This window comes from Lissotriton vulgaris, chromosome 11 (assembly GCF_964263255.1).
Source record: "Lissotriton vulgaris chromosome 11, aLisVul1.2, whole genome shotgun sequence".
In the NCBI taxonomy this organism is placed as follows: domain Eukaryota; kingdom Metazoa; phylum Chordata; class Amphibia; order Caudata; family Salamandridae; genus Lissotriton; species Lissotriton vulgaris.
The window spans coordinates 1,010,570,730-1,010,597,990 of record NC_141699.1 but is presented as its reverse complement, the minus strand read 5'-3'; the positions used below and the strand labels follow the sequence as shown (position 1 = coordinate 1,010,597,990).

At 42.4% G+C, this 27,261-nt stretch overlaps 1 protein-coding gene across 2 annotated transcripts in view; it reads right to left on the bottom strand.

Moving 5' to 3' along the window:
* The window catches only part of WDR49 (WD repeat domain 49), a 339,477-nt gene that overhangs the window by 111,475 nt on the left and 200,741 nt on the right, over positions 1-27,261 (bottom strand). For both annotated transcript variants that reach the window (XM_086944927.1, XM_086944926.1), the window contains 3 exons: positions 17,138-17,299; positions 13,344-13,531; positions 5,525-5,722 (listed from right to left, as the gene is read on the bottom strand). In XM_086944927.1, coding sequence (XP_086801053.1) covers positions 5,525-5,722; positions 13,344-13,531; positions 17,138-17,299 — 548 coding nt within the window. The remainder of the gene's footprint in view (positions 1-5,524; positions 5,723-13,343; positions 13,532-17,137; positions 17,300-27,261) is intronic.

The following is a 27,261-nucleotide window of genomic DNA, read 5'->3' as shown; positions in this document are numbered from 1 at the left end:
AAAAGGTATTTAAGATAGTCAAATCCTTTACAAACCCAAGCTGCGCGGGCTCCGTGCCGATATCATCAGTGGTTCACTCCAATTAATTGGCTACGTTTTTTTTTTTTAAAGTCACTGACATATGTGTCTTATTTGGAGAAAAGAGAGAACAGTTGAAGGCCTCTGCTGCACCCTGTCAAACTATTTTACCAAGAGAAACCCTTTCTGCTTTCTCCCCCTATCAGTGGGTCTGATAAATGCAGTCAAATCAGGTTCTCCACTTGGTCCTGCCTCACTTTCCGTTCTTACCCAGGGGACAGCAACACTCTATCCTCTACTCATAGAGCTGTTCAGCCTTTCTCTACAGAGCGGTACAGTTCCATCTTACTGGAAACATGGGAATGATAGGCCTTTATTTTTTTTTAAAACAGTCGCTAGATTCTGTACTAAAGGAAAGTTATAGGCCAATATCTTTGCTGCCTGTGGTAGGCAAGTTTCTGAAAAAGCATGTTATTCAACATTTAGAGTAATTTCTGGGAAATCATTGCCAAGCTCCATCTTGCTGAAATTGGTTTCCAGCTGGGACATAGCACAGAGACCGCACATTTAGCTGTTGTGAAAGAACTGAAGAAAAATCTTACTCAAAGTGGCTTGGCTGCAGTGATATTGTTGGACCTGAGTGCGGCTTTTGACACTGTATTGCACTCAGTGTTGCTACAGAGACAGAAGCACATATTTGTTGATGATCTAGCACTGAAATGGATTTCTATATTGTATTTAGAGGGCTGGAGCTTCCAGGTTTATGAGAAGCTCTTCTACTCCGAGTTTTTTCCTTTGATGTGGTGAGTGCCTCAGCGTTCTTCTCGGAGCCCCACACTATTCAATCTGTACGTACATCCTCTGGCTGAGTTTGTGCAATCCTACCACTTTCCAATAATATCACAATACGCATATGAGTTCCAGAAAGTTATTTCTCTGGCTCCTGAAACCTGTTCAAGTTCCTGGCTGAAGTAGGTAGCAGAATGGATGGCAGCTAGTTGCCTGAAGCTAAATAGGGACAATACTGAAGTGATGGTGGTTGGTAATGATTTTATTCATTGGTCTGAGATGTGCTGGCCTGATTCCTTAGACAGCTACCCCATGCCTTAAAAACCGATAAAGAAGTCTGGGTATCGGGCTGTAAAACTAACTCACTGTGGATGTACAGGTGCAGTACTTAACGACTAGTTGCTTTTGGTATCCTGTGAATGCTTAGAAAATCTTAATGGGAACCCTTCCCATTTGTGACTGCATTACCACCCTCTTCAAGAGGGTGGTAATGCAGTCACAAATGGGAAGGGTTCCCCAAGGGACCCCTTCCCCTTTATGACTGGCTCTGAAATATGGTCCAAGGGACCACTACCTGCCCTTAAAAAATGAAACAAAAACGTTTAATTTCTATTTTTTAAATACATCCCGTTTTCCTACATGCATCCCATTTTCCTTTAAGGAAAACGGGCTGCATTTAAAAAAACTGCTTTATTGACAAGCAGTGCCAGACATGGAGGTCTGTGGAGCCCAGCAGGCCACTATTCCGAGGAGGGCCAGCCATTCCCAATGGGGTCGCAAATTGCGAGTGGCTCAATAATATTCATGAGCCTCGTATTTTGTGACCCCATTGGGAATCGCAATCAGTGTCTCTGACACTGTAGTACATTGTGCAATAGAAAACGTCCAAACTGTTGCATACGGTACAGTGACTACCACTAGATTTGAAGTAAGTCACTGAACGCAAGATGTCAGTAATTGCAGAAGTGGACGTGAAGGTCGACGTTTCGGTCTCAATAAGATAAATCACAAGACCATCATCAGGACGAGTAGTTAATTGTATGTCGATGACCCCTAAAAGATAACATAATTAAACATTCAATGATATTGTACAATCTGTGTTGCATCACGATTCCTTAGACAGGGTCGTTTTCTATTGTACTGTTGGATTAATTAATGCATTCCTTGTACATTAGAATTGTATATTATGTTTTATTCTGGTGACTGAGGAGGAACCCTCATAACTGCCTCTAATAATAACAATTTTTGATACAATATTCTCCTGTGTTGCTTCTCTTATTTTGTGGCTAGTGTGGTAGCCTTCTATTCTGACATTTTTGCTTTGTCCCAAATAATTGGACATTTTGAATATAATACAGCCACTGGTGTTTACAGTAAGGATCACTTGTTGGCACCTTACGTTTAACACAGTATCTGCTCAAACCCGCAAGGGTATATTGGGTTACCCACCCTCCCTCTACGCATCTAGACTATGGCAATTCCCTTTATCTTGGCTGACCTCCCTGCACTGGCTACCTGGCAAACAGATGATTCCGTTTAAAGTCCTCTATTTTGCCCATCAAGCTTTTCATAAAAAGGGCCCTCAGCTGTTACAACACCTGACATGACCTTACATTACTAACAGGACTTTGAGATCCGTTGCCTCATGTCAACTGGTGACCCTTAAGGTCCAGAAGGCTAGAAGTGGCAGTCAGTCCTTAGACTATGGAATTCCTTGCCTGTTAGGATACACAAGTGGGAAGAGGAATTGCGTTTCAGAAAGCAATTGAAACACTGTTTTTCTAATTCTATAATATAATAATATAGGGCTAGTACATCTGCTCAGTGCTGGGAGACCCGTTGGTTAGCCAAGCACTCTAGAAATGCCTAGAATAGAACAGAATGATTGTCTTGCCTGCAGCAAGAAGCAAGAACCTTAAATTCAAACAGGTTGGATAGAACGACTGCTTCTTTGTCATGTTTCTTTTTTTCATTAGTATTCACACAAACTCATGCTGTTATTACAGACACTGTCCTCAAAGCCCCAGTTATTGCAACAAGATGCCCAGCCTTATCTAGAAGAGTGGGGATATATTCTGGAGAGATTGCAGGCACCAGGGGGCAAGAACGAGAGAGGGGAGAGTTCAACCCAGACATCAAGCCATGCCACCTCCACTCAGAACCCAGAAAACATGGAAAAAACACTGTTGTAATCCACACTTGGTAAGACCCACCCAACCCCTTCCCTCTACCCCCTTGCTTGGTGCCAGGCAAGAATGCAAGAACATTCCACAGCTGATGCCAGCTGACTGGAACCTGTGATGGTGTTGAGACCTAATAAAGAAGACTCTTGATAAATTACTGGTACGTCTCATCTTTGCAACAAACACCCATTGGGGAATGGCGTAATTGAACCCTTGCTTCATCTGCCATTTTTATAGGTTGTTGATAGTCCTGTGCTAGATGTCCTACTTCTGTTACCGATGGGAAGGGTTTCTGCCACTACTCGCCGGCAAAGATCTTTTTGTTCGTTCTTTTTTCTCCTTACTGCAAGTTAAGTATTGCTGCACACAACTCTCCTGGGCCGGGTAGGCCCTATGCACCGTATAGTTATTACGCACTCAGCAATCAAACCAATGAGTGGAACATATATGGGCACTAAAAATAGTCTGCTGTGATGTAAACTGTTAATAATTAGCCTACCGCTGACGCATTATAAATTGTGCAATTGACAAGTAATGTAACATCTGTAAAGTAGCTCAGTAAAAATAAGTTTAAAAAAAAGATTCTCAGATTTTAGAATAATTAAATTCATTTTATATCTCTTTTTAGGTACCATACGGCACATGCGTCAAGCGATTTTGGAATCGCAAACGGTGCGAATCGTAAAAAACGGCCGTTTGCAATTCCAAAATCACTTATTGGGATGCATCATTTATTTTTCATGTATCGCAATTTAATAATTCGCAATTATTGCGATTTCTCAAATTGCGATAGCATTTAAGAAATCGCAAAAATTGTGATTTCCTAAATGCAATGCATGATTAATTGTATTTTGCGAATTCGCAATTTTGCAGTGAAAAATTACCATGAAGTAAACCTTCATGGTAATTTTGCGAAAAGTTTAAAAAATGCAAATTAATGCATATTTGACACTTACATGTTACACACAGACATTCCCTTGGGACATGTGTGTGAGTAAAATGTAATTACGTGACATTCCAGGGGTGCAGGGAGGGGTCCTTAGGACCCCCCCTGCACCCTTGAAATTGCATTCTCATTTTGCGATTCCTTAATTGTGAATTCGCAAAATGAAAATGCCTTCCCATTGATTCCTATGGGCCTCTAGGCCCATAGGAATCAATGTAAAGCGATTCCTTATTTGCGATTCGCAATTAAGGAATCGCAAATAAGGAATATTAAGAAATCGCTAAAACTTTAGCAATTTCTTGATGCATTGCCGTTTGCGATTCCTTAATTGCGATTCCTTAATTTTCGCAATTAGGGAATCGCAAACGGCACCTATGATGCATGTACCTGATATCTTGAATTCTACAGTATCTCTTAAAGAAACTTGTACATAGTAAATATAAAATGTATTATGCTGTATTGTAGTGCTAGTTCTATATGGAAAGAGAGGTTGCATAATTTGCCTTGCTTGGACCTTTTTTGCTGAATAGTTCCATTATCCCTGTTTATTGCATAGAACATAGAGAGTCTCCCTGTATTTTGTCAACATTTTATGCCATTTCAAAACTAAAAGTAAAATGCACTAGGGTCTCAATGAACTGTCTAACTTCTTAAAATGTGTTGTTCAAATGCCCAGTTTTGGTCACATAATTAAACTATCTTCTTTAATTAATGACAAAGTCCATTTAAAGCATCTAAACAAGAAGCAAAACACTAAGCCGAATGTAATAGACTGTGACAGACTTGTTTATGAGCTGCCCCGTGTAGCAATCAAGAATCAACTCATAGGCATTCTGTTACACAAAGGCCTAACTTAAAAATCACTGAGTCTGAAAGCTGGTGGCACACCCTCCATCCCTGTACTAACTCTCTGAAGATGAAGAAAAGCATTGAACTAAAAGTAAGACTTGAAGGGGCATATTACCAACAACTAGCGATAATTATCGCTATGTTGGTTTAGCGGCGATATTTGTATCGCCGAGCTGCGGCATTTTTATTGCTTAAGAACCTTGCTATTATCAAGGTTTATCTCCTAAGCGATAAAAATCGGCCGAAATGCATGAATATCGCTGAAAAGTCAGCGATATTCATGCATTACTGAGCTAATTCTCTTAGCCATGTTATCCACCTACAATTGGATAACATGGCTAAGAACTGCTCAGGGGCAGGTGTTAGCTTTTGGAGATATTCGCGCTTAGCGCGAATATCTCCAAAAGTTGGTAATAGGAGATAGCGATGTTAGCGACAGTTTCCAGTCGCTAACATCTTGGCACGCCCACTTTGCATGTCATTAGTGATAAATATCACTGACATGCAAAGCGGGGCCCAAGATGGTCGCTATCTCCTACTAGCTGTCGCTAACTGGTGTTAGCGACAGCTAAGTAATAGGGAGATAATTTTATCTCCGCTTTCTTGGCTTTTAAAGCCAAAAAAGCGGAGATAAACCCCCTTGATAATATCCCCCGAAGTTCCTTATTGAGCGCTAAAACGAGCATCCCACATGCTTGAACAGCACATCGAAATGGCAATGCGTAACCTCAATGTTTACCTGTCCAAATGTCCCCACTTTTGTCCCATGAACATTGCTAAGGCGTACAGTGCAGTCTGCAGAGGCGGAGATAATGAGCAAATGGCCGCCATGTTCACATGTTTCCAGGTGAGTGACGCAGTCTTCATGAGGCTGAAAACTCTGTACCAATGGAGGGGGCTGTGTCTCCTTCTTCTCGCTGAGGTCAGTGCAGTATTCCTAGCAATAGAACAGAACCATTAGTCATCTGGGTATACGGAAAATTTATATATATATATATATATATATATATGATGTACTTAAGGTTGCATGCCAGAGTATTGTTAGTAAGAATATCGCCTGATAAATATTTTGTCCTATATTTTGTTTAGAAAGATATCTAACCACCAGGTGTAGAATTTCCAGTGGGGTGATATTTCTGTCATCAATATTTAGGACACAATATTTATGTCAGAATTTATTTAAATTATGATATTCTGGTACCACACCAAACTTACATTGGGAATAACTAGTACTGATCAATGAGAAATAGCTTATGTAATTCTGCTGGGCGGTTTTAATTTACATCTGTTTCAAAATTGTTAGAATTTAGATAAGGATTTGAATTCAGTTTCTACTTGTCTCATACCTAATTTTTCTCAATCTGTACAGAGTAAACTGGTGAACACGATTATCAATAATTTTAATCTTACCCCATCAGAAGAAGCCCATGTCGACCGTGGTATTAAAAGGGGCACACCCATCTTTACAGGCAGGGGAGAGTTCGCAGTGATTGACTATATACTGGTGTCACATGTCCTAGTCCCAAAACTTCGGAAGTACAAAGTACTCTGGGATTCCAGGTGAGACAATAATCCATTAGACAGTTAATTTTCTTGGGAATATAAATTGACACCGGCAGTGCATTCAATTAGTGGGCTGGAGACCATATGTGATCATGGTCGTAGATTGAAATGGTAGAACATTTGCCCTGAAATTTTCCACACAAAATTGATTAATATGTGTTTTGATGCCATAGTGATATAACTAGCTCCTTCTTAGGTATTGGGCAGCAAGTTGGGAGATAATTAACAACTAAGGCATTGCCATTACCCAAGTCACATAGGTGGTTTGATCATTCTTGTACGAGGGCCGATCGCAAATTTATGGCAGTGCTGCAAGACATTCCCAATTGATAGGGCAAGAGTAGCTACCTGCCGGGCTTCCTGTGAATTGGCCACAAAGCAAAGGAAAATCTTCTTGAGGGACAAGGTCTGGGAAGACCTGTCAGTTCCAAGTCAGAGAAGGGAAAACAATACATTTTCGGAGGTAGTTAACCACCCACTTTTAAAGCCTGAACAGGGTTCCCTGTTAATGCAGCCTATTTTGCTGGTTCCCTGGGTCAGGCATTTTGCGCTGTTTATGAAGAACCCTCAGAACATGGTCACTCTCCGTTACCACTGTCTTCTTGTGATTATATGTTAGTTATACATTGGGAGGAGGTTCGGGAGGCTATGGATAGGCTCCCTAAAAATAAAGCCCCTGTCTCCGATGGGATTCCTTAAGACCTGTTTAAGTCCAACACTTCGTTAATGGCCACCATTGTTACTAATTATATAAATGGGGAGAGGATGTAGGCTTACGGTTAGAGCGGTTGACCTCAGACCTGGGGAACTGGGTTTGAGTCTCGGCTACGCGCTCAACATCCTGTTCATCTGTAACGAAACTGGTGCTCATGTAAAGTGCTCTGATACTCAATGTCTCTGGTCTAGTTTGCGATACATAAAACTCTGGATAAATAAATGCAGCATTTAGACGTAGGCTCCCACTAGAGTGGACTTAATCAGTCATCATACCGGTCTATAAAAAAGATTCTTGTGATAATCCCCAGTGTTATCGCCCTCTCTCATGAATCAATCACCATTTGTAAAGAGCAACACTGTCACCCCTAGGGGTATCTGAACTCTGTGTCTCTGTCAAAAAGCCACATCTAGAGTCTCTTCCTGAAGACTGCCAGCAAGGGGTCGGTATGGAGTTGGAGGGGAAGGTTGTTCCAGGTCTTGGCTGCGATGTAGGAGAAGGAGCAGCCACTGCTGCGACTGTGACCGATGCGGGGGCTGTGCGAGGGCGAGGGAATAGGTTCACATGTCTCTAGTGGGTAGGTGGAATTTCAGTCGATGGTTGATCTAGGCAGGTCCTAGGTTGTGGAGGGCTTTGTAGGCATGTGTGTGGATCCTAAACTGACATCTTTTCTGTATGGAGAGCCAGTGGAGGTTTTTCAGGTGGGAGTGATGTGGGTTAGTCTGGGCAGGTCCAGGATGAGTCTGGCTGCGGAGTTCTGTATGATCTTGAGTTTTCTGAGGAGCTGGGTGGAGATGTCGACATAGAGGGTGTTGCCGAAGTTGAAGCGGCTGGTGATGAGGGCCTGAGTGATGGTCCTTCTGGTGTTGGTTGGGATCCATCTGAAGATTCAGAGGACCATGTGACATGTGTGGAAGCAGGAGGAAGGAACTGCGTTGAATTGTCATTTCATGGTCAGTTGGCTTTCAATGATGATGCATGGTCAGTCTGTGTTGGTGATGTTCCGAGTTCTGCAGGCCACTAGATATGGTCCCATGTGGAAGTGTTCTTCCCGAAGATTAGTACTTCAGTTTTGTCAGAGTTGAGTTAGAGGCAGTTGTCTCTCATCCATTTGGCTACGTTGGTCATGGTGTTGCAGAAGTAGATTTTGGCGATGAGTGCTCCTCGTGAGTGAGAGGATCAGTTGAGTGTCATCTGCGTAAGAGATTATGTTGAGTTTGTGGGATAAGACAACATCTGCATGGGAGGTGGACGGGATTCAGCTGCTTTGTGGAAACCATACATTAGGTCATATGTCAAGTTACAAACTATCATGTCAATTGAATAGTATTTATTACTTCATATGTATAATACTCACTGATTTCTCCTGACTCGTTTTAGATTAAATTTGTTACACCATTTGCTGTGTTGCCAAAGGGTTGGTTAAATGAAGAGGTGAGTGTTCCCTGTCAAATTGACTCTTTATCTACACAGGACACACTGCATGTTGTCTTGATTTGTCCATACTATAAGCATCTGTGTAAGCATTTTTTGAAACCTCTATTGACGGACAAGGATTTTAACCAAGCTAGGCCAGCACTATAATATTTGCAGATGTTAACTGATGCTAATATTTGTTTTAATGTTGCTTGTTTTTACATGGTGCAGTTAGACTATGAAACACAATGTTTTTAGATTGGTGAAGTGCATTTATTGACCTTTATGTATCGATCTTGTTTTAAATTGAAAAATATCCTGTGCTGCTATGCTGTATGCACGTTTTTATTCTTGCAATTAAATGAGTGGAATTTTAAATTCTGGTTTTATACTGAATGAATTCTGTATTTTACTGTTTGCCTTTTATGTGTCTTTTATGGCTAGTGTTTGAGCCTAATAAAAAATTTGAGAAAACTCATGTAGTCTCTCTTGCCAGGGATTCCATTTGGGTTCCATGTGAAAACACACACTGTACAAACATGGACGCCTAAAACATAGACTCAAAAAAATCTACTGCCAAAATAACTTGCAGCCTAGGGCCTTCTTAAATGTGACATCTTTTTAGTAGGTACCCCCGTGTTTTTAACCGACTGCAACTGCAAACAGAGTTTTTTGCAAACTACAGAAATTATAACCCTACACCAGAAAGAATTAAAATTGAACCAAAAATTAATGTTTGTATTTTGCAGGAATCTGAGAGATGATATTTCTAGTATTTGCATCTGGGTGGATAGTTTACCGAGATTTTAGAAACCTGGTTCCTCCCATTTAAAAATTGTCCTAGATTCTGTACAATTGTGGCATAAAATATTTTGGGTTAAAAAACAGACCCTGGATGTCGGCTGTCTGGTGATGGTTTCTTCGGTTTAACCGAGGTTTCAAAACTTGATCACCTGCTTTTCATCAATGAACTGAAAAGACTTTTCAGGACACAAACAGAAGAGTAGTGGCCCAAAGTTTTTCTGGCAGCTCTGTTGAATGACTGGGTTGCCGAATATCAAGGCTTTCTAATCCTGATTCCACCCAGGCCTCTTTCTAACACCACAATACACTTTCTGTCTATTTATCTAACTCTTGCAAATTATTTGCTTGCATTCTCACTTTATGACTATTTTCGTATAATTCCCTTCATTCCTCTTTCTCCCTTGTATTCCCTCTTCTATTTTGCTCTATGTCAAAGCCTGAAAATAGTATACCCCAGTCCCCAAACATGAGTGCAGGTGCTCATCACTTACATCCACCTGAATAAAGACCAATACTCCATTTATGGTGCATCTCTTCTGTGCAGTACAAATTACTATATTTAAAAAACCATGTAGCTATAAATGTACTGCAATAAGTGTCATCACAGTATAGTAATATGCTCTTACAATTCAGTTTGTTCAGCTACCCAGTAGAGTCTCTAGAAGACAAATAAACACCTCAGGAGTTTAGCCAGCTTTGCTACAGTGGGGTGGTTATATTATATAAAGGTGTATAGTGTGTGTTGTGTGTTAAGCACGTGTAAGGCTCGGGTGCCCGGTAGGCATAATCATGAGTCTTTAGTCCAAACATAGTGACAAACGGCACATATATGAGCATATAAGGTGGTCAAAACATGGTAGAATTAAATTTAAATAATTTACAAAGGGCTGTGCATGTACAGAAAGAGAATTTCAGCATTCACCCAGGGAGCAAATGTCTCACTGATGCAGAATGGGGTAAAATGACGTCACAGGATATGATGACCTACAAATATGGCCCAGTAGACTTGCTCAGATTGGGGATGGGAAATCTCAGATCACTAAGCATAAGTGGGATTTTTAATCTCACTGCATTCATAGGAGATTGGGTGGTGAATCGTGAAAGCAGTATTTCAGGACCACCAAGCTCCGCAGGGTGTGGTCCAAGCACTCCATAAATATATCCAACTGCATCCGCCCGCAGTACTACAAATGCAGTTTGTGTTGGTAGCATCTCAAATACCACATTAATTCAACCACTACTCCTATTAAGCATAGGTTCCTTCTTCTCGCAAATGTAAAGCCATTATGCAGTTTCACAAGCATAGCCTCCACTTGCATACTCTTTATAAAATGTGGTTTACTCTGTCTGAGGCCTGCCCAATTCACGAATATTCTGTGTATGCATATTGAGGACATATTTATTTCCTCTACATGCTGCACTAGGCGGACACAGACTTGTCATTACAACATCAATGATCCATCTGGACCTAACTTGGTTGGTCTAGTTGCAGCAAATATCTGCAACACAATTAGTTATTCACTTATCAAAAGCAGGGAGGACAAACCTGCAGAACCTTGTCTCTGTCTCAGTTGCTTGAAGTGGTTACACACCGCAACAACCGTATGGACTGCATGTCAAAGCTGACCATACTATGTACAAGATAGTGAAGAAATTGCATGTAGATCGCAAAAAAGATTAGCTATTAAATTAGTATTAAGGCCAGAGGGTGGTAATTGTGACAAATGTGTCATGCGGTTCATCAAGACAAATAACACATTGCCTTTGACTGAGTAGCAGTGAAAACTATTGCATCTTCTTTCTTTCATAATTTCTTTTTCATCAAGTCCTTATTGATCACTCCATCCGGTTTCTGAAGCACATCTTGAATTTGGGTCGTGGGTTGGTGGAACATCCAGGTTTAAGAACTAGCAAAGTGAATGGCTTCTGAGGCTGAGCTGTGTCTCTGTCACTATGTCCACTATCAGTACCCTGTTCCTTGCACTGCGCCTGATGAGCTCTGCTATGAATTCTGAGGCTGGGTAAGTGCTAGGCCTGGGTGGCAAATTCCGTTCTGCTCACGGGATTTGCGGAATTTTGGTAACTTCGCGTTCTGCGGAGATCGCAAAATTGCCCAAAATTCTGCGTCTGCGATTTCGCGTAATTTTTTTGCTTGTTCGCGTTCTCAAAATGCGTGTTCGTGAGATATTTACCCCGAGCGCGCAAACAGCGATTGTGAACAGGAAAAAAGCATTGCGCACAAGTAATTCCGCGTGCTCGCGAAATTTTTGACAGTTTCACGGAGATTTGCGTAACGCGATTACGCAAATTCCGCCCCCCCCTAGTAAGTCCAAACAGACTCTACTTGTGTTATTGTCTATTGGCGGCTCCTACGGTCTCTTTGAAGGTTCATGCCAGACTAAACTCTTCCTTCTTCTCCATAAGAGGGGAACACAATGACCTGTCTACCCCTCCTCTGCAAGTGAATGTGTGAGGTAGAGAGAACTGAATAAAATGGCAGCAGTCTGAGATTGCACAATGGAAGCACGGGAGGGAAACACGGCCCATCGGCTGCTCTGGGTAAGCAAGTTAGATAATGATGTATATGGAAATTAAATCTAGATGGCAAGAGAGAAGAAGAAAGTGAATGAAAGAAGGAAACATGTGTATCTCAGTTTGGATGTCAAAGTCCGCATCTGATTGCTTCTAATCCCCGAACCTGGTCCACAAGTGTTAGTTTGCCCTCAGTTTTCTGTAATCTGCACTAAGGTGTTCCTGGTGTAAGGGAAGTCCCCTGGGTACTTGAGCTCATGTCAATTCACCTGCACAGCACAACTGCTCATGTGGGGGGGCACAGGTGCACGCAAGGGGGTGGTGGTTCAAAAGTTCAGAAAACAGTACGTGTGCTAGTTACCTAGATTTTACCAGCTGGCAGTTCCACCTGATAACATTGAACCTGGTTTTCCTCTTGGGTGCCGGATCACGGGCACACTTGTGATCAGGCGGCGCGCTAACCCACTCAGCTCATTAACACCTTGGCTGCTGTGGTTATTTTTCCCCTGCGCTGGAAAATCCTGGATGCCATATATTCATGACGATCTCAGCTCGTCATCAGCACACGACCACCGTGGCTGATGACGAGCTGAGCTCGTCATCAGAATCGAAGGGGTTAACAACCACAGGGGCTGTCCAAAAACCCCGAACCCGGGACAATCAGTTATTACATCAAACAATAGGTTCAGGAAGAGAAAAACACACCTAAAACTATGCGTGGTCTATCTAAGAAGAAAATGAAGAAATGGAAAAAATACAATAACAAAATGATTGAAGAAGCCCCCCAAGGCGTCTTTTCTTTTCTTCTTTGACTTTAAAGCCTTTTCTTTTGAAGAAGCCTTAATGAACTAAAAGTCTGTATGAATTTAGTAAAATATTTAAATTGATTTTCTATTGTACAGATACACAACGCTCAAGCAATTTTCTGTCCTGAAGAAGACCGCATAATTAAACAGCGTTCGAAACGCCGTCGACGCTTCTTTGTTGCCCAAATTCTATAATGACACTACATTTATGTCTATGTTGTTCCTTTATTCTACTATGTAATGGTTTTGTTTGCCACAAGTCTGGTTTTTGTCATATGTTTTTCCCATGCACACCAGCATTGTTTGTCTTGAGCTTAATTGTTTTTAGAATTTTTTTTTGTGTTACATATAATAAATATTACCTTTTTTTGATATTTGCAATTTGTTTTCAGGGCTTCTTCAATTATTTTGTTATTGTATTTTTTCCATTTCTTCATTTTCTTCTTAGATAGACCACGCAAAGTTTTAGGTGTGCTTTTCTCTTCCTGAACCTATTGTTTGATGTAATAACCCGCTCAGCGAGACCTGGAATCAGGTCCTCAACGTTGCGCGGGCTATTTGTAATGTGTGCAATCAGCAGCATGATATTTATAATGGGGAGAGGGGATGCACTTTCAGGGGGTTTCACGTTCTACAAACACCTGTTCAAAGCAACTTGTCAATGTTTTTAATTACTCAGTTAAAAGGGACTGCACTAAGATGAACAAGAGCATGATTTTTACCTCTATGTTCCATATTTTCACCCATCCATCCAGGTCGGCTGTAATTAGGTATTGGTTTCTTTTATCAATCGTCATAATAATGGACCCCATATTACTGTGTGCTGAAAATTCTGCCATCAGTTGGCAGTTGAAGATATTCCAAAACCTCACATAACCGCAGCCTCCACAAGACACTAGGTTTGCACCCCCTGTAAATAAAAAATAAAAACATTTTTAGGACAGCTGATGTATTCTTCAGATTTTCAACACTTTAATGTATGAGGAAACTTTTAACATTTTATTTGAATATGTACAGGGAAACCATAAATCCTTTGTAAAATTATCACTGGACAGGGATTTAATGAGGTGTTTATCCTATGTTATTAAAGATTTTAAGAGCGCTTAGTTCATGCTGAGTAAAACAGAGAGATGCCTTCACTCTAATTGCACACATTACCACATACTTAACAAGTTCTGAGTCTTCGCACAGTGTAATAAATGCTTGTCCACTTATCATTTTAAATCATTACCTATTAAACCAGCGTGCCATGCTGAATCACTGTGTGCCCCTTCTGTAATGTGAAAAATTATCTGCAGGCCATAGTGGGAGACCAGTGTGATTTACATTGTACAGTGTATGTGAAATGATTGGCTGTGGGGTTTAAAACCATCCTTTAGTAGCTCCATCTCACCGGGGAAATGCCCAGTAGGATAAATGGCCAATCTGGCCCTGGCTGTAGGCTATTGATACTCATATCAGCAATACAGACACTGATATTCAGCATCGCGGTAGAGGAGGTTGCTGAGACCTGCTTGTTTTTGATCTCCAAGACTAGACATGTAAACATGACGTCATCTCCCTCATTCCCTTCTTCATATGAGTACTTGCTTATTAGAGAAGGTGATCGACCTTACAAGACAGACGAGCCTGTCGTCACCTTTAGTCCATAAACCTGTTTCCACGCCCCTTATCTTTCCTTACCCTTTCCTCTTAATAAGTAGGGACCAGAAAAGTGAATTTCACCTCCACCACATTCTGTTTGTTGTTTTTAATTCATGAGACAGTTGGGACCTGACTTGCCCAGGGCTTTATTGTCAGGTGATAATATGGGGAGACCTCCCGTTACGTTGCTAACCACGAGTAGCCGTACTATAAGCCTAGGTCCTGGAGACCTCCCATTACGTTGCTAATCACGAGTAGCCATACTGTAAGCCTATTGTGGTTGAGGGGTACCTTGTGGCAATAGAGAGGTGGAAACTTATCTCCTCCATAAGAGGAGATAAGTTCCCACCTCCATGTGGAGAGGTGTGGCTCACTGGTTAGAGTGGAGAGGTGTGGCTCACTGGTTAGAGGCGGCGGACCTGTACGCAGAGAACTGCCTGGGACCAGGGTTCAATTCCTGACGTGGCAGGGTTGTGGAAAAAGGGTCAACGGACTCGATAATTCTCGCCTCAGTGCCTACTCTTAACCAGGGAACACACTCAGTAACTCTGAGCATTAAGCTTGCCTCACCTCTACAACGGCCCACACAGACGCAGGGGATGCCTGGTTTCACCCTGGAGATACCCATAAAGGGACCATCTCACAGGGAAAACCAGGACGGGTTCCCCAGCGGTCTACAGCGCCAGGACACTCGGGTAGAGTAACAGTGCGCTTTACAAGAATCCCACATTCACATAAGAGGGAGGTGGTGTATTAATCACCCATCATTTCCGTGACAACATATGGACAAGGCCAGTATAGCCATCTGATTGATTTATTTTATTTTTATTGTTGCAATCAGAGTGACTCGAACTTTTGTTGGTCCTGATGAATGCCTAAGAACTCATGCTGGATTCTAACACAGGCAGAAACATGTTGACCGCTATGGGGGTATATTTGCTCTGAACCCCCAGTCCTCCTAGTTTTTAACCCTATCCAAGGTTAACACCGAATAAAGTTATTGGGCCCCTGAGGTAGTTTTAATCTTATCACTGATTTTGTTTTTGCACTCTGCCCCTCACTCACTCCTTTGCTTAGAGTTATCCCCCACTCTAAAACAACTCAGCTCATCTCCACCCACCTCCTTCTTTGGTGGAGAGTTGTAGCCCACATCTGGGACCTTGCGGGCCAGATGTGAGGAGGGAGCCCAATGATGAACATGTCACCTTCCGGTGAGTGAGGGCTCTCGTCCTTATAAAGGATCACTTTCTGCTGTCTTTGTTTTTCTTTCAATACAAAACCAGCGGTTCACGAAAGACGTATTTTTTGTGAGTTTCAGCTGCAGCTTGTCGCTCTGGTACTTTTCTACCTAATGTATTGCCAAATATGGGTATGCTGTTACTGTACAAATTATATCATCGCACATATAGTTGCATCCCCAAACTTTAAATATGTATATGCAGTAATTGCTAAAAGCGATTCCTTTGTGCAGAGTTTCTGAATTATTACAAGAGTTGGAAGAGGGACTAATGGAGTTACAGTGAGACGCGCAGTCTCGGGGTTTGTAGAGTGTATAAAACCCCACGCCAATAAAACATCTCCCTCATTTAGCCTTGTAGAAGGCAGAAGCTACGTTCAGCCACATTAACCAACCACAGTGCTATGGGATATAAATACCTTGGTCTCCAGCAAGAGAAAATCACTTTCAACTGCAGAGTCTGTTAAACTACTTTTAATGGGGAAGTTCCTACTTAGTCTAATCTTGATTAATGTTTAATTGTAGCAGCCATTTAGGCTTGTGTTATTTTTTCACAGTGGAGAGAAACAGACAGGAACCATTGGGAAAGGCGTTAAAGGAGCTCTGTGTGAAACAAAGACATTATGTTTTTACGTGGCATTCGTTGTGCATCTGCTTGTTTTTATTTTTTTCAACCACATTCCTTCTAAATATTGCAAATACAATACTCTGTACATTTTAGTCCAAAGTAGTTGCACAGATGTTTCTTTGGGAAGTATTTAAGTCGTGTGCTTTCCGTGGGAGGCTTTTAATATGCATAACAATATACCAACAACAGAGCAAGGGTTTTTGGATATCGTGTCTAGTAGATTTTTAAATAATTTTAGAAGCCAGGCGCTAGATTACATAAACCGATCAGGTGGTGGAACTTTGCCACAAGATGCTATTACGATTCAGAAAAGGGGGTGGTGATGAACAGAGTGTCTGAATTAAGCAGACCCCTCTTACCCAGTCCAAAGATCAGGGCTTGATCCATCACCATTATTTATCTCACTGCCCCATCCCAGCTCAGAACCTGGCTATATGCAAATCAGTCTGTCCCTGGCCCAGTGCATCATGGGAACAGGGCAGACTAAACTACCAAGCCAATTCTTCACCAGAAAGGAGACAAGTTACAAGATGCTATTAAGCACCGTTTAATATACAAAAACGAGTGAGCTACTTTGGGTAAAAGACAACATTGTTTTTTTGCTGCTGCAAAACAGTACTGACTGCAACCAAACGAATTGGAGCAACAGATTACATAAAATATTACTTGTTGCAATCGAATACCAACCCAGCTGCCTACATAATACGAACAATCACCACGAAAACGCAAAAAATTGGAAATTAACAGCAATAAAGTATCTGAGGTCCAAGAAAATTCTTGTCCAACTAAAAACCTTAGGGGCATTTTAAGTTCCTCACATCTCTGTCAAAGAGGGATGCAACTTGTTTTTAGCATTTTTTAATCTATAGTGTTTTTATATTGTTATATATCTATTTGGTTTTAGTCTGTTTTACATAAATGATTGTATATTGTTGCCTTCTATGTTTTTTTACGAACCGAAGTTAAGGAAATGAATGAACGATATGACACACATTACAGCAAATTACCTGTAGCTGAGATATTATTTCTAGCTTCTAGAAAGGCGAGTCTCGTGACCGCATGGTTGCTGTCTGCGTCAGCGTCATAAAATCCCCCGGTGGACACGGAACGTCTCCCAGAAAAAGAAGAAGAAAGACTTTGGATTCCATTTTGCTCTTGAATCAGGCTGGCTGTAATCAATAAAAATCCAGTATCATATACACACATTTATCATTGCAAAGGATGAAGACTGAAAACAAGAATGCATTGAAAATTTACGCATTGTATATTTATCATAACTATTTCGAAGTGCCACTTACTCTGACACCTTGTTTGAAATATTGTCGTCCTGTTGGTTCATGATACTGCCTTTGTCATCGAGTATGACAACAGCAGTTATAAGTATTGCTGGATAGTAGATAAATAACTGGGAGGAATGAGATAATTGCTGATGAAATCTATATACATATAGAGGTATTTTCCTCAGTCTGATTGTTATGGGAAAATGGCTTCAGTAACCGTAACAGTAAAGAAGTGTGGCTCACTGGTTAGAAGCGGCAGACCCTGATGTAGAGGTCTAACCCGGGACCAGGGTTCAATTCCCGCCTCGGTGGGTCTTGGGCTCAATGTCCACGGACTCGATAATTCTCGCCTCGGTGCCTACTCTAATCATGGGTCCCACTCTGGGCAATAGCTTGCTTAATCTCCACAACGGCCCCGAAAGCGATGGGATGCCTGGCTTCACCTTGGGGTTACCCAGTAGGAGGGATCTCACATGGAAAGCCAGGAAGGGTTCCACAGCCGTATTCAGTGCCAGGATGCCTGAAAGGTGATAGTGTGCTTTACAAGTATACATACATTTACATTTTAACATCAGGAGATGTCACACTAATTGCTCTGAATGTTGTAGCGAGTAAAATGCCCTGGAGCCCAATTAGCAGATATTTTGACCACTTTGCTACCTTATAAAGACATTTGTCAATGATGAGCTAGGCAGAGGTGTAACACAGGCGGATGTACGTCAGTACAACGCGATCTTTTTGATCGCGGTACTTTACATCGCGGATTTTACAACGCAAGTCGTTACAACGACTTGCGTTGGAGAGCGCGGATTGAGGAATATTCTAATTTTATATTCCAACACCAGTCCACGTAACAGTAGGGAAGGTGTTGGAATATAAAATTGCAATATTCCTTAACCAACAGCGCCATCCAGCGCAAGTCGTAGTAACGACTTGCTTTGTAATGGCAGAGTGGTAAAGGTCGTGCGGTGTAAACACCGCGTTGTAAACGACGTTTACCACACAGGCCAATGGAGCCTCTGTGGTGAAGGGGGGAGGCCCCAACCCTTTAGGAAGGGCCGATTCAGGCCAAGTTCAATGAATATCTGTGAGATATGGTAGACTCAGGGGCCCCCTTAACATTCTGCATGGGGGTTACCATCACTCGCCTCTGTAGCGAGGCCTCCAAAAACATTTCTCTGTACCCGCGCATTTATATATTTACTCACGACTTTGTTTTGCCCATTGTCACTTTTCAGTGACCAGACCCTATTCATCCTCTTGAAAAGTTGGAAGACATTAAGCTAGTAAATTATGTTCACCAAATATCGGTATCCGTGATAGTCAATTCGCCTGGAGGCAAATATAATACTGATTTGTTGCACGTTTTAGATATTAATTCAAATATTTACAGTGAGCAAGTGAGCTGTATTGTTATAACAGGGGACCTGAATACTAAAACAGCAAATTGGTATTGGAGGATTGTTAAGTAAATTCCTCCTGTAGGTTCTCCTTTGGATTTCATTGATGAACGAGAGGTGTTCCATCACCGACAGCTCTAAATCATGGCCTTAATTGGAAGATCCAGGTACTCTTCAGACTTTGCAAATCACAGAGTACCTTGCAGGTTTGCAACACATTTCATGAGATGGCACCCATTGCTCCTGGAAGTCAGCCAGTGCTTCATTTGAGCTGGTGGTTTCCGGTGCTCAGCACCGGCCCTTAATTGTCGGCACAACTTAATTGTTGGCACTAGCACTTATGACAGCTGCCACATGGTGGTGCTGTTTGTATAATTTAGAGATGAGAAGCACAGCAATTGTTTATTCATTCAGTATGCATTAAAAATAATACCTGCCGCCCAAGCTATTTTTATATCTTTGGAGGCCTGGGATAGGCTGAATTGACACACTTGTAGCCGTGTGGTGGTTAGTAGTTGTGTAGGTACTGTCGTTGGCAGACCTGGCAGTGGCAATGGGTGTTGCAAGCTGCAGAGGCCTCCTGATGAGGGCCCCGGCACTTATATTTTCACAAATTAAGCACTGGTCAGTACAAATAAAACGTCAGCAGTGTTCTCCTCCCCAGTTTCAAAGACTGATTTGTGAGACTAATCTCACACTTGTATCTTCCTAGAGTTCTAAATCTTCCTCAAAGTAATTCATAAAAATTCAAACTCTCGAGAGACCGGTCCGTGGGTATGGAAGGTTCACCGGTTTCAAACACAAGAACCAGGAAGCGTAATACAGTAATCTTAATGTCACATATAGTAAATCCTACATTCAGGACGCCTGCAACGAAATATTCACTGCTGTCTCGTGCAAAGGTATTCTGGATAAAATATGCCCTGCACGGAGTTTTCAGATAAGCAGTCATACATGTATTACTCCAAGAAAGGCATTTCAACAATCAATAGCAATTACCTTAAGTCCCCACTGAGCTGGCATTTTAAATAACAACTGCTGGCTTTTTCTAAAGTCCCACTCGTATTCTTTGAGCAACTGACCCCTGCAGGGCCAACTTCCATTTCTTTTTTTTAAACCTAAAATGATGTATTATGGAGTACACTCTGCTCAAGTATGCACTTATTAGCAAAAGTACAAACAAATGTGCAAAACATAAAAACAATATAGAGAAAACCTTGCAAAATACATCTTAAAATGTCATGGCATTTAATTATTCGGAGGGTACAAGGCACAGCGCCTCACATGGAGCAGGTTTGTATAAATAAGTCAGAGGCAGAGCCTAGACCAAATATAGGTAAACAGCAGCAGGAAGCATTACAAAACATTATTGAAACTAATGAGATAAAGTAATACTAATGGAAAATTTAAATGAAAGAAGCAAAGTAATGAAAAGTTTTGTAACCATCATTCATTCAGTAAATAGCTGATGTCTGCACCTTTGAGCATCCTTATGCAGCATCTGTACCCACTAGGCTGAGAATTAAGACCCCCCCCCAAAGGAAGTATTAGGGCTGAGGACATAACAAAGGTATATCGAGTATAAAAAAATAGGTAGAGTAATAGTCTTTGCCTGGAGTAGTGGGGCCAGACAATTTGCGATGAATTTTGCTAAGATCTTATTGTCAATGTTTATCATCTGAACCGGTCTCTAGGAGTCACATGATGTGGCAGGTTTACAGGGCTAGAGGACAGTGACAATGAATTGACGCGGGGAGTACTCCTGTTTCTACGGATTCTTCATACATAGGGAGCAGATGTGGGGTTAATAGAGGCAAATTCTTTATAAAAGGATGTTGTGAGGCAATCAATACCGGGTGCCATATCATTCAGGAGGCTGCGGTTAACCTGTTGGACCTCTTCTTCTGTGAACATAGAATCTAAGTATTGGTGATGTACATCATCTAACCACACTACCAGTATGGTTGCCAAGTACTCTTTAATCTCATCAGAGTGAAATTGTGATTTGATTGAGTAGAGGTCAGACTAAAAAGTAGCCATTGTGTCCAGAATATCAGTGGGGTTCGTATGGTGTCATAGATGTCCGTCAGTAAGACCCACTATATAATCATGCGCTTTACATGGCCTAATGAGTTGGGCTAACGTCTTGCCAGAGCGCTCTCACTCCTCATATCCACGGGCTTAGGCCTCCTGACTCAGATAGGGAACCTTGCGGTCCACCTCCTCATTATATTCCAATAACGTTTACCGTATTCTCGCCAAGAGGCCCCTATCGTTAGTTTGGAACAATTCAACCTCTATTGCTCTCAGAGCGGACTCCAGGCGTGCGAGTTGTGAGGGAATGTCCCTTAATATTCTGGCTTGTTTAGCAATACATACCCCCCAGATGAGGACAGAAAGGCATCCCATTGTACAAATGCCGACTAGACAGAACCGGCATTCAGTGCAAAATAATCAATAATAGCAGACCGTATCTCTGAGCAAAAAAAACTGATATCCCGGCACGCCAGCAGGCGCCAAGAGAAAGCCCTCGGGATTGCATGGGGTAACATCAACTCCAACATTAACGGTAAATGGTCAGAGAGTGTGCAGGGGAGTATCGAGGTACTGATTGTCCATGTCCGGACCGCCCTAGTGACAAGCCAATAATCAATGCGTGACCATGCTCCAGTAGCAGAAGTGATACATGTGCCCTCCTTACTCATACCGTGTAGGGGTCGCCAAATGTCAACAAGGTTTTCATCTTGTATTAGGGTGTGAAGTTGTGTGGCTGCCTTTGGGTGCGGGTGATGGGGTGCTCCAGACCTATCCATATCTGGGTCCAAAATAACATCAAAATCTCCCCTCCAGATTATCGCACCAGGTCCTAGATTCACAATGTGGCACCATACCTCACTGAAAAACTCAGGGCAATCTGTCTTGGGGCCATAAACACAAGAAAGTATGATTGGGTGTTCATGGAGGGTGCCAGCTAAAAGCACAAAACGACCTCCTGAATCCAGCTTAGCTTGTGTGAGTTTCCATGGCAAGTTTTTACTGATCAGTATGGCAACTCCCTGGGCATAATTAGAGTAGCAAGCAACGTGTGTCTCTGCGCACCATTGAGCACAGAAACGAGCAATGTTGGAGGGAGTGAGATATAGCTCCTGCAGGAAGCATGTCAGCTTGGTGTTGTGTGAGGTATGTGTCTACGAGGCAGGCTTTTCTGGCGTTGTTTAGAGCACGGACATTCCAAGTTAGACATTTAGTGCCTGTTGACATGCTGCGGTGTGGGGGAAGTGGTTGGTCTGAGTGCATCTAATGTCGTAGGTGCATGCATGTGGCAGCTTCAAGATGGGGAGACTTTCAATTATGCAGGCAGAATGTGCCAGCAAAATCAGGGGCATTTCTCTCCTTCTACCAATAGCGGAAGGGCAAGCGATAGAAATAGGGCAAATGGCCTGTGTTAGATCGAGCATGTGTGGTAACCAACATAACACTTACTCACTGTGAACAGAAGACCCAAACCCACCCACTCCAACCCCTGAACTCAGTTGAGATACCCGAACCCATGCAATACCCACCCCAAACCCCAAGATCAACAGTAAGGCTTGCATAACAGGTAGCCAATAACTCAAGTACAATACCACAGAAATAGGAATCCTTCCGGGGGGCAAAGGAGAGCCAGGCAAACACCCCAGCCAGAGCTAGGCTGAGTGGCTGAACCGACAACTGGGGCTCACAGTGTTGTACATCAGAAATGGAACCTTTACATTCAACTTGCAGTAGTCATTCATCACCCTTACCCCGCCAGCAAAAATCATAGGACGCCGTGTGGCAAAGTGTCAACTCAAATGAGCCCCAGTGCAGGTTACATATGGGCACAGCACTAGTAATTGTCATCCAGCGTCGCCACTGCTTGTGGTGCGGAGATCCCCTTGCCACACTCGGGCCATGTTTTTGGCAAATGTATGCGCTGCTTTTGTGCTGGCGAAGAAGTGTGTATTTCCTGGGTGTTTGATTCTCAGTTTGGCAGGGTATAGGAGAGTGTATTTAATCTCTGCTTTTTGCATGATTTTTTTGGTGGGTAGGAATTCCTTCCGAGCTGCCTGCACCGCAACAGTGAAATCTGGGTAGAAGGAAATCACATTGCCTCAGAACTGCACCTCTCCTCGATCCTTAGAGAGGCGCAACACCACATCCATGTCCTTATAGTTGAGGAGGTGCATGATTTTAAGGTGCACTGAAGTGCCGGAGGCGGTCGTGGCGCTAAAGCCCTGAACGCCTGCTCCACAATAAACACCGGGGACAGAGTGGCTTCAAAAAGTTCCTTCAGCATCATTGTGATTTAGTCGTCCATATTGTCAATAGTAGTGGATTCCGGATGACCTACAATTCCCAAATTATTTCACCTAGACCGGGCCTCTAAATCTTCATTTTTTGCTTTGATGATGGCTAGGACCCTGTCCATGCGGATCAATTGCTTACTGGTCGTGGTCTGATTGTCGTCAATATCCGAAACCCTAGTTTCATGCTGGTCTAGGCACTCCCCGTGTTTGTCAACCCTCTCGCTCATTTTATCAAGATGTTGCACCATCCCATCTAGTTTGCCATCTATCGCTTTGAGGCTGGTCTTTATATCCATCAGGATCTTGAGATCTTCATTATGGCAGTGGAGGGGTCTGATTCCTGACTTCCACGCTGCTCAGACTCCAGCCGGCGTGGGGTGATTTTGCCTTCAAACTGGAGCTGGAGGGGCATGGCCAGCCCACACTGCGGGTCATCTCCTGGATGGCCTATTCTCCAGCGAGAAATCCCTAGTGATAAAGGATCTCCTTCCCTTCACCTGGACGGACCATTCTGCCATTCTTTTTAACTTTTTACTCCACCCTATTCCACCCAGAGCCCTTACCAAACCATCAGTGAATAAATTCAGAGCCTGGAAAAGCATCGACATTCCGGCTTCTCAGTCATCACTCGCGTCTTCACGACCTCCCACGACGGATGACCCTGAATTAGGTGCCAATAATTATACAACTTGGATTCAAAACACTGTCGATCAGACAGTACCACTTAAGAGACATTCCTCCAACAGAACAACTAAGTCCTCACCCTGGTTCAATGATACTCTAAGGCTAGAAAGACAACAGTGCAGGCGTCAAGAACGCAAATGGAGACGTGATTACGACCCTGAGCAAAAAGCCCTCTATAAATCCATGTTGCTGAAATACAAACAATCTATTATCACTGAGAAAAGTAATTTTTACACCAATCAAATTAATCTTGCTCAAGATTCGACCAAACAACTTTTCCAGGTAGTGACGCATCTCTCCGGACAAACTACGTCTACCCCAGTCACGTATACCCAAGAACTATGTAACTCTTTGGCTAATCACTTCCAAAAAAAAGTCACTGACATCTTCTCCCAATTCGAAGCTCATGCTAATGACACTGGACATTCTCACTCTGTCTCTAACGACCGTCTTCCTTCTGCCTCGAATTCTTCCATTCCCCCGCGATCAATCCCTTCTAACTCTTTTCAGGAGTTCTCCCAGATCTCCTCTGATCTTGTGTCCCATCTTTTAAACACCACGAACTCCGGGTCCCCAGAAGACCCATGCCCCCCCTCTATCCTTAAAAATTTTCCTGAAATCCTTTGTCCTATACTCACTGAGATATTTAATGCTATGTTCCTGTCCACGACCTTCCCCTCCATCTGGAAAAGAGCCATCGTCAAGCCTCTTATTAAAAAAAGCTCACTTGACCCTACGATAGTTGCCAACTACCGTCCAATCGCTTGCCTCCCGCTCCCCGCCAAGATTGTAGAAAAAATCATGAATAGACAAATCTCCGACTTCATAGAGCATAACAACTGTCTGGACGAGACACAATTTGGCTTTCGAAAAGGACACGGGACGGAAACTGCACTTATCAGGGCCACGGAGGAAATTAGGAAGTCTTTGGATGGTGGAGGTTCGGCGGTGCTTATTTTGCTGGACCTGTCTGCGGCCTTCGACACGGTCGATCACTCCACCTTGATCGGCCGTGTCGAATCGGCCGGCATCACGGGCTCAGCGAAGGACCTCATCGCCTCATTTCTTACCAATCGAGTTCAATCTGTTACCTTCGGCAATTTCAGTTCACCTTCTTTCACTCTTCCTTGTGGTGTACCCCAGGGATCCTCGCTAAGTCCGACATTATTCAACATCTATGTGTCGGACTTGGCGAGGACCATAAAAATCCATCACCTGGTGGTTACATCCTATGCCGACGATACCCAGATTGTCCTAGCCATAAATAAAAACGGAGATGAAGTGGCCTCCAACTTCAATCTGGGAATGCTGGCCATAAGTAATTGGATGACACAAAACTGCTTGAAACTGAATTCCGATAAAACGGAGGTGATGTTGTTCGGAAATCTTTCACCTGCCTGGTCTCCCACATGGTGGCCTGGTGCCTTGGGACCTCCCCCCTCCCCTGAAACCAAGGCCAGGAATCTTGGAGGTATACTGGACACTAAACTCACCTTCATGTCTCACGTCAACACGGTAGTATCTTCTTCATTCTACACTCTAAGAATGATAAAAAAACTTCTACCTTACCTTCCAATGAATACAAGAAAAACTCTGATCAGCGCACTTATCATGGCACGCATTGACTACTGCAATGCCCTGCTAGTCAATGCTCAAGAAGGTGTCTTAAAGAAACTGCAACTTGTGCAAAATGCGGCGGCCAGATTAATTACTGGACTTCCCAAGTACGCCTCTATCTCCGGAACTCTCCGGGAGCTCCACTGGTTGCCGGTTAAGAAAAGAGCCAAGTTCAAGGCTCTCTGTATTGCCTACAAGGCAATTCATGATCAAGGACCAGCGTATCTGAAAGACTCCTTTTGTCCTTACGAACCTACCAGATCCCTACGATCATCAACCGCTGGACTACTCCAAGTCCCGAGGACAAAAAGAGTTTCCTGGGGAGACAGATCCTTCATAGTAACTACCACTAAACTTTGGAATAGTCTACCATCCTACATCAAAACCTCCACTTCTCTGCTCTCCTTTCGCAGACAGATAAAAACCTGGCTGTTTAAGCAATAATCTCCTCATGAGCTAGTTCGTTTCACTCAGCGCCGAGACACCTACGGGTAATTGAGCGCTTAACAAATAGCCTAAATAAATAAACATGGCTGATCGGACGTGACTCCCATAGGCTCCGTCCCAAGCTCCATAATTTTTATGTCCTGAGGCGTATTGAAGCGCACCGACCCCCCCATGGAGAAGCTAGTGATGGGGGAACACCTGCGCGCTGGTTTCATGCTCAGAGAAGCCCCAGGGGCTCAACTTTTGCTTTATCGGAAAATATAACTGTCTCCTTGTATTCGACATGGCCTGTGTTCTTGTCTTTTATTGCAGGCTTGTTTATCAGTTGAACCTTCCCTCTTATCTACAGACGTAGATAAAACATCTATTTAGGTATGTTCAGTAGGCAGATTATGTGGACATTCCTCATTATTATTGTTATCTTTTGCTCTCTAGAAGAATTCGTTTTTTTGTTATTAGTTATCACGTAGGGTAGGACTCCTCGAGCTTTCACCTTTATTCTTTTTTCTACTTATTAACATGCTTTTTTCTTCTACGCAATTCATGTGATTCTAACATGTGTGCAGCTTTGGCCTATTGCCTTTTGCAAATAATTTCCTTTCAGATCACTCTAGTAGCCTGACCATCGCGCATATTATCCAATGTAAATATGTTATATGTGTTGAAAAGGCGAAACATTAATGTTTTTAAAAAATGAAGTAGATTGGTTTAAAAAAAAACATTCTACTATTTAATAGGTCCCATGGACATTGGATATGAATGAGTCCTTACGCCCTGAAGAAGGTGGTACCCTGGGAAAAAGGGGGTGTTACACCGAAACGGTCGGCGGCGTTTTTGATCTTCCTTGTCCTCAAACTCTTATACTTCAATGATTACTGCATGTGAAGATGTAAAAGTGTCAATTTCATTTACATATGTAAATCAAAGTGTGTCTTTATCCTTTTGATGTATAATGCTACTGTTTTTGAATTGCATATCATCAATTTGACTGTTTCATGATAAAAAAATTATTTGCCTGATTGATTATAGGTTATGGGGTTACGAACTATAACTTTTTCGCAATCTGAGATGAATGTTAAGTGTGTTTGTTACGGTTTGAATGGGTTTATTTGAATTTGAGGATGTATGAATGATGTGTGAAAGAATTGTCCATGGGCCTTAGCAAGTTTAGTATTATGTAAACACATGGTCCATATATTTATTTACGTGTTTTGAATAATATGAAAATAAAAAAATAATTTGTTGTTTAAATAATTTGACCCATGTTAGTGTTTTTAGCGCATGGCCTAGCAAGAGTGACTTTTTTATAAAATGACCTAATTGCATTTAGCTAAAAGATAGAGGTTCGTGTGGTACTCTCTGATTTTCCCCTACT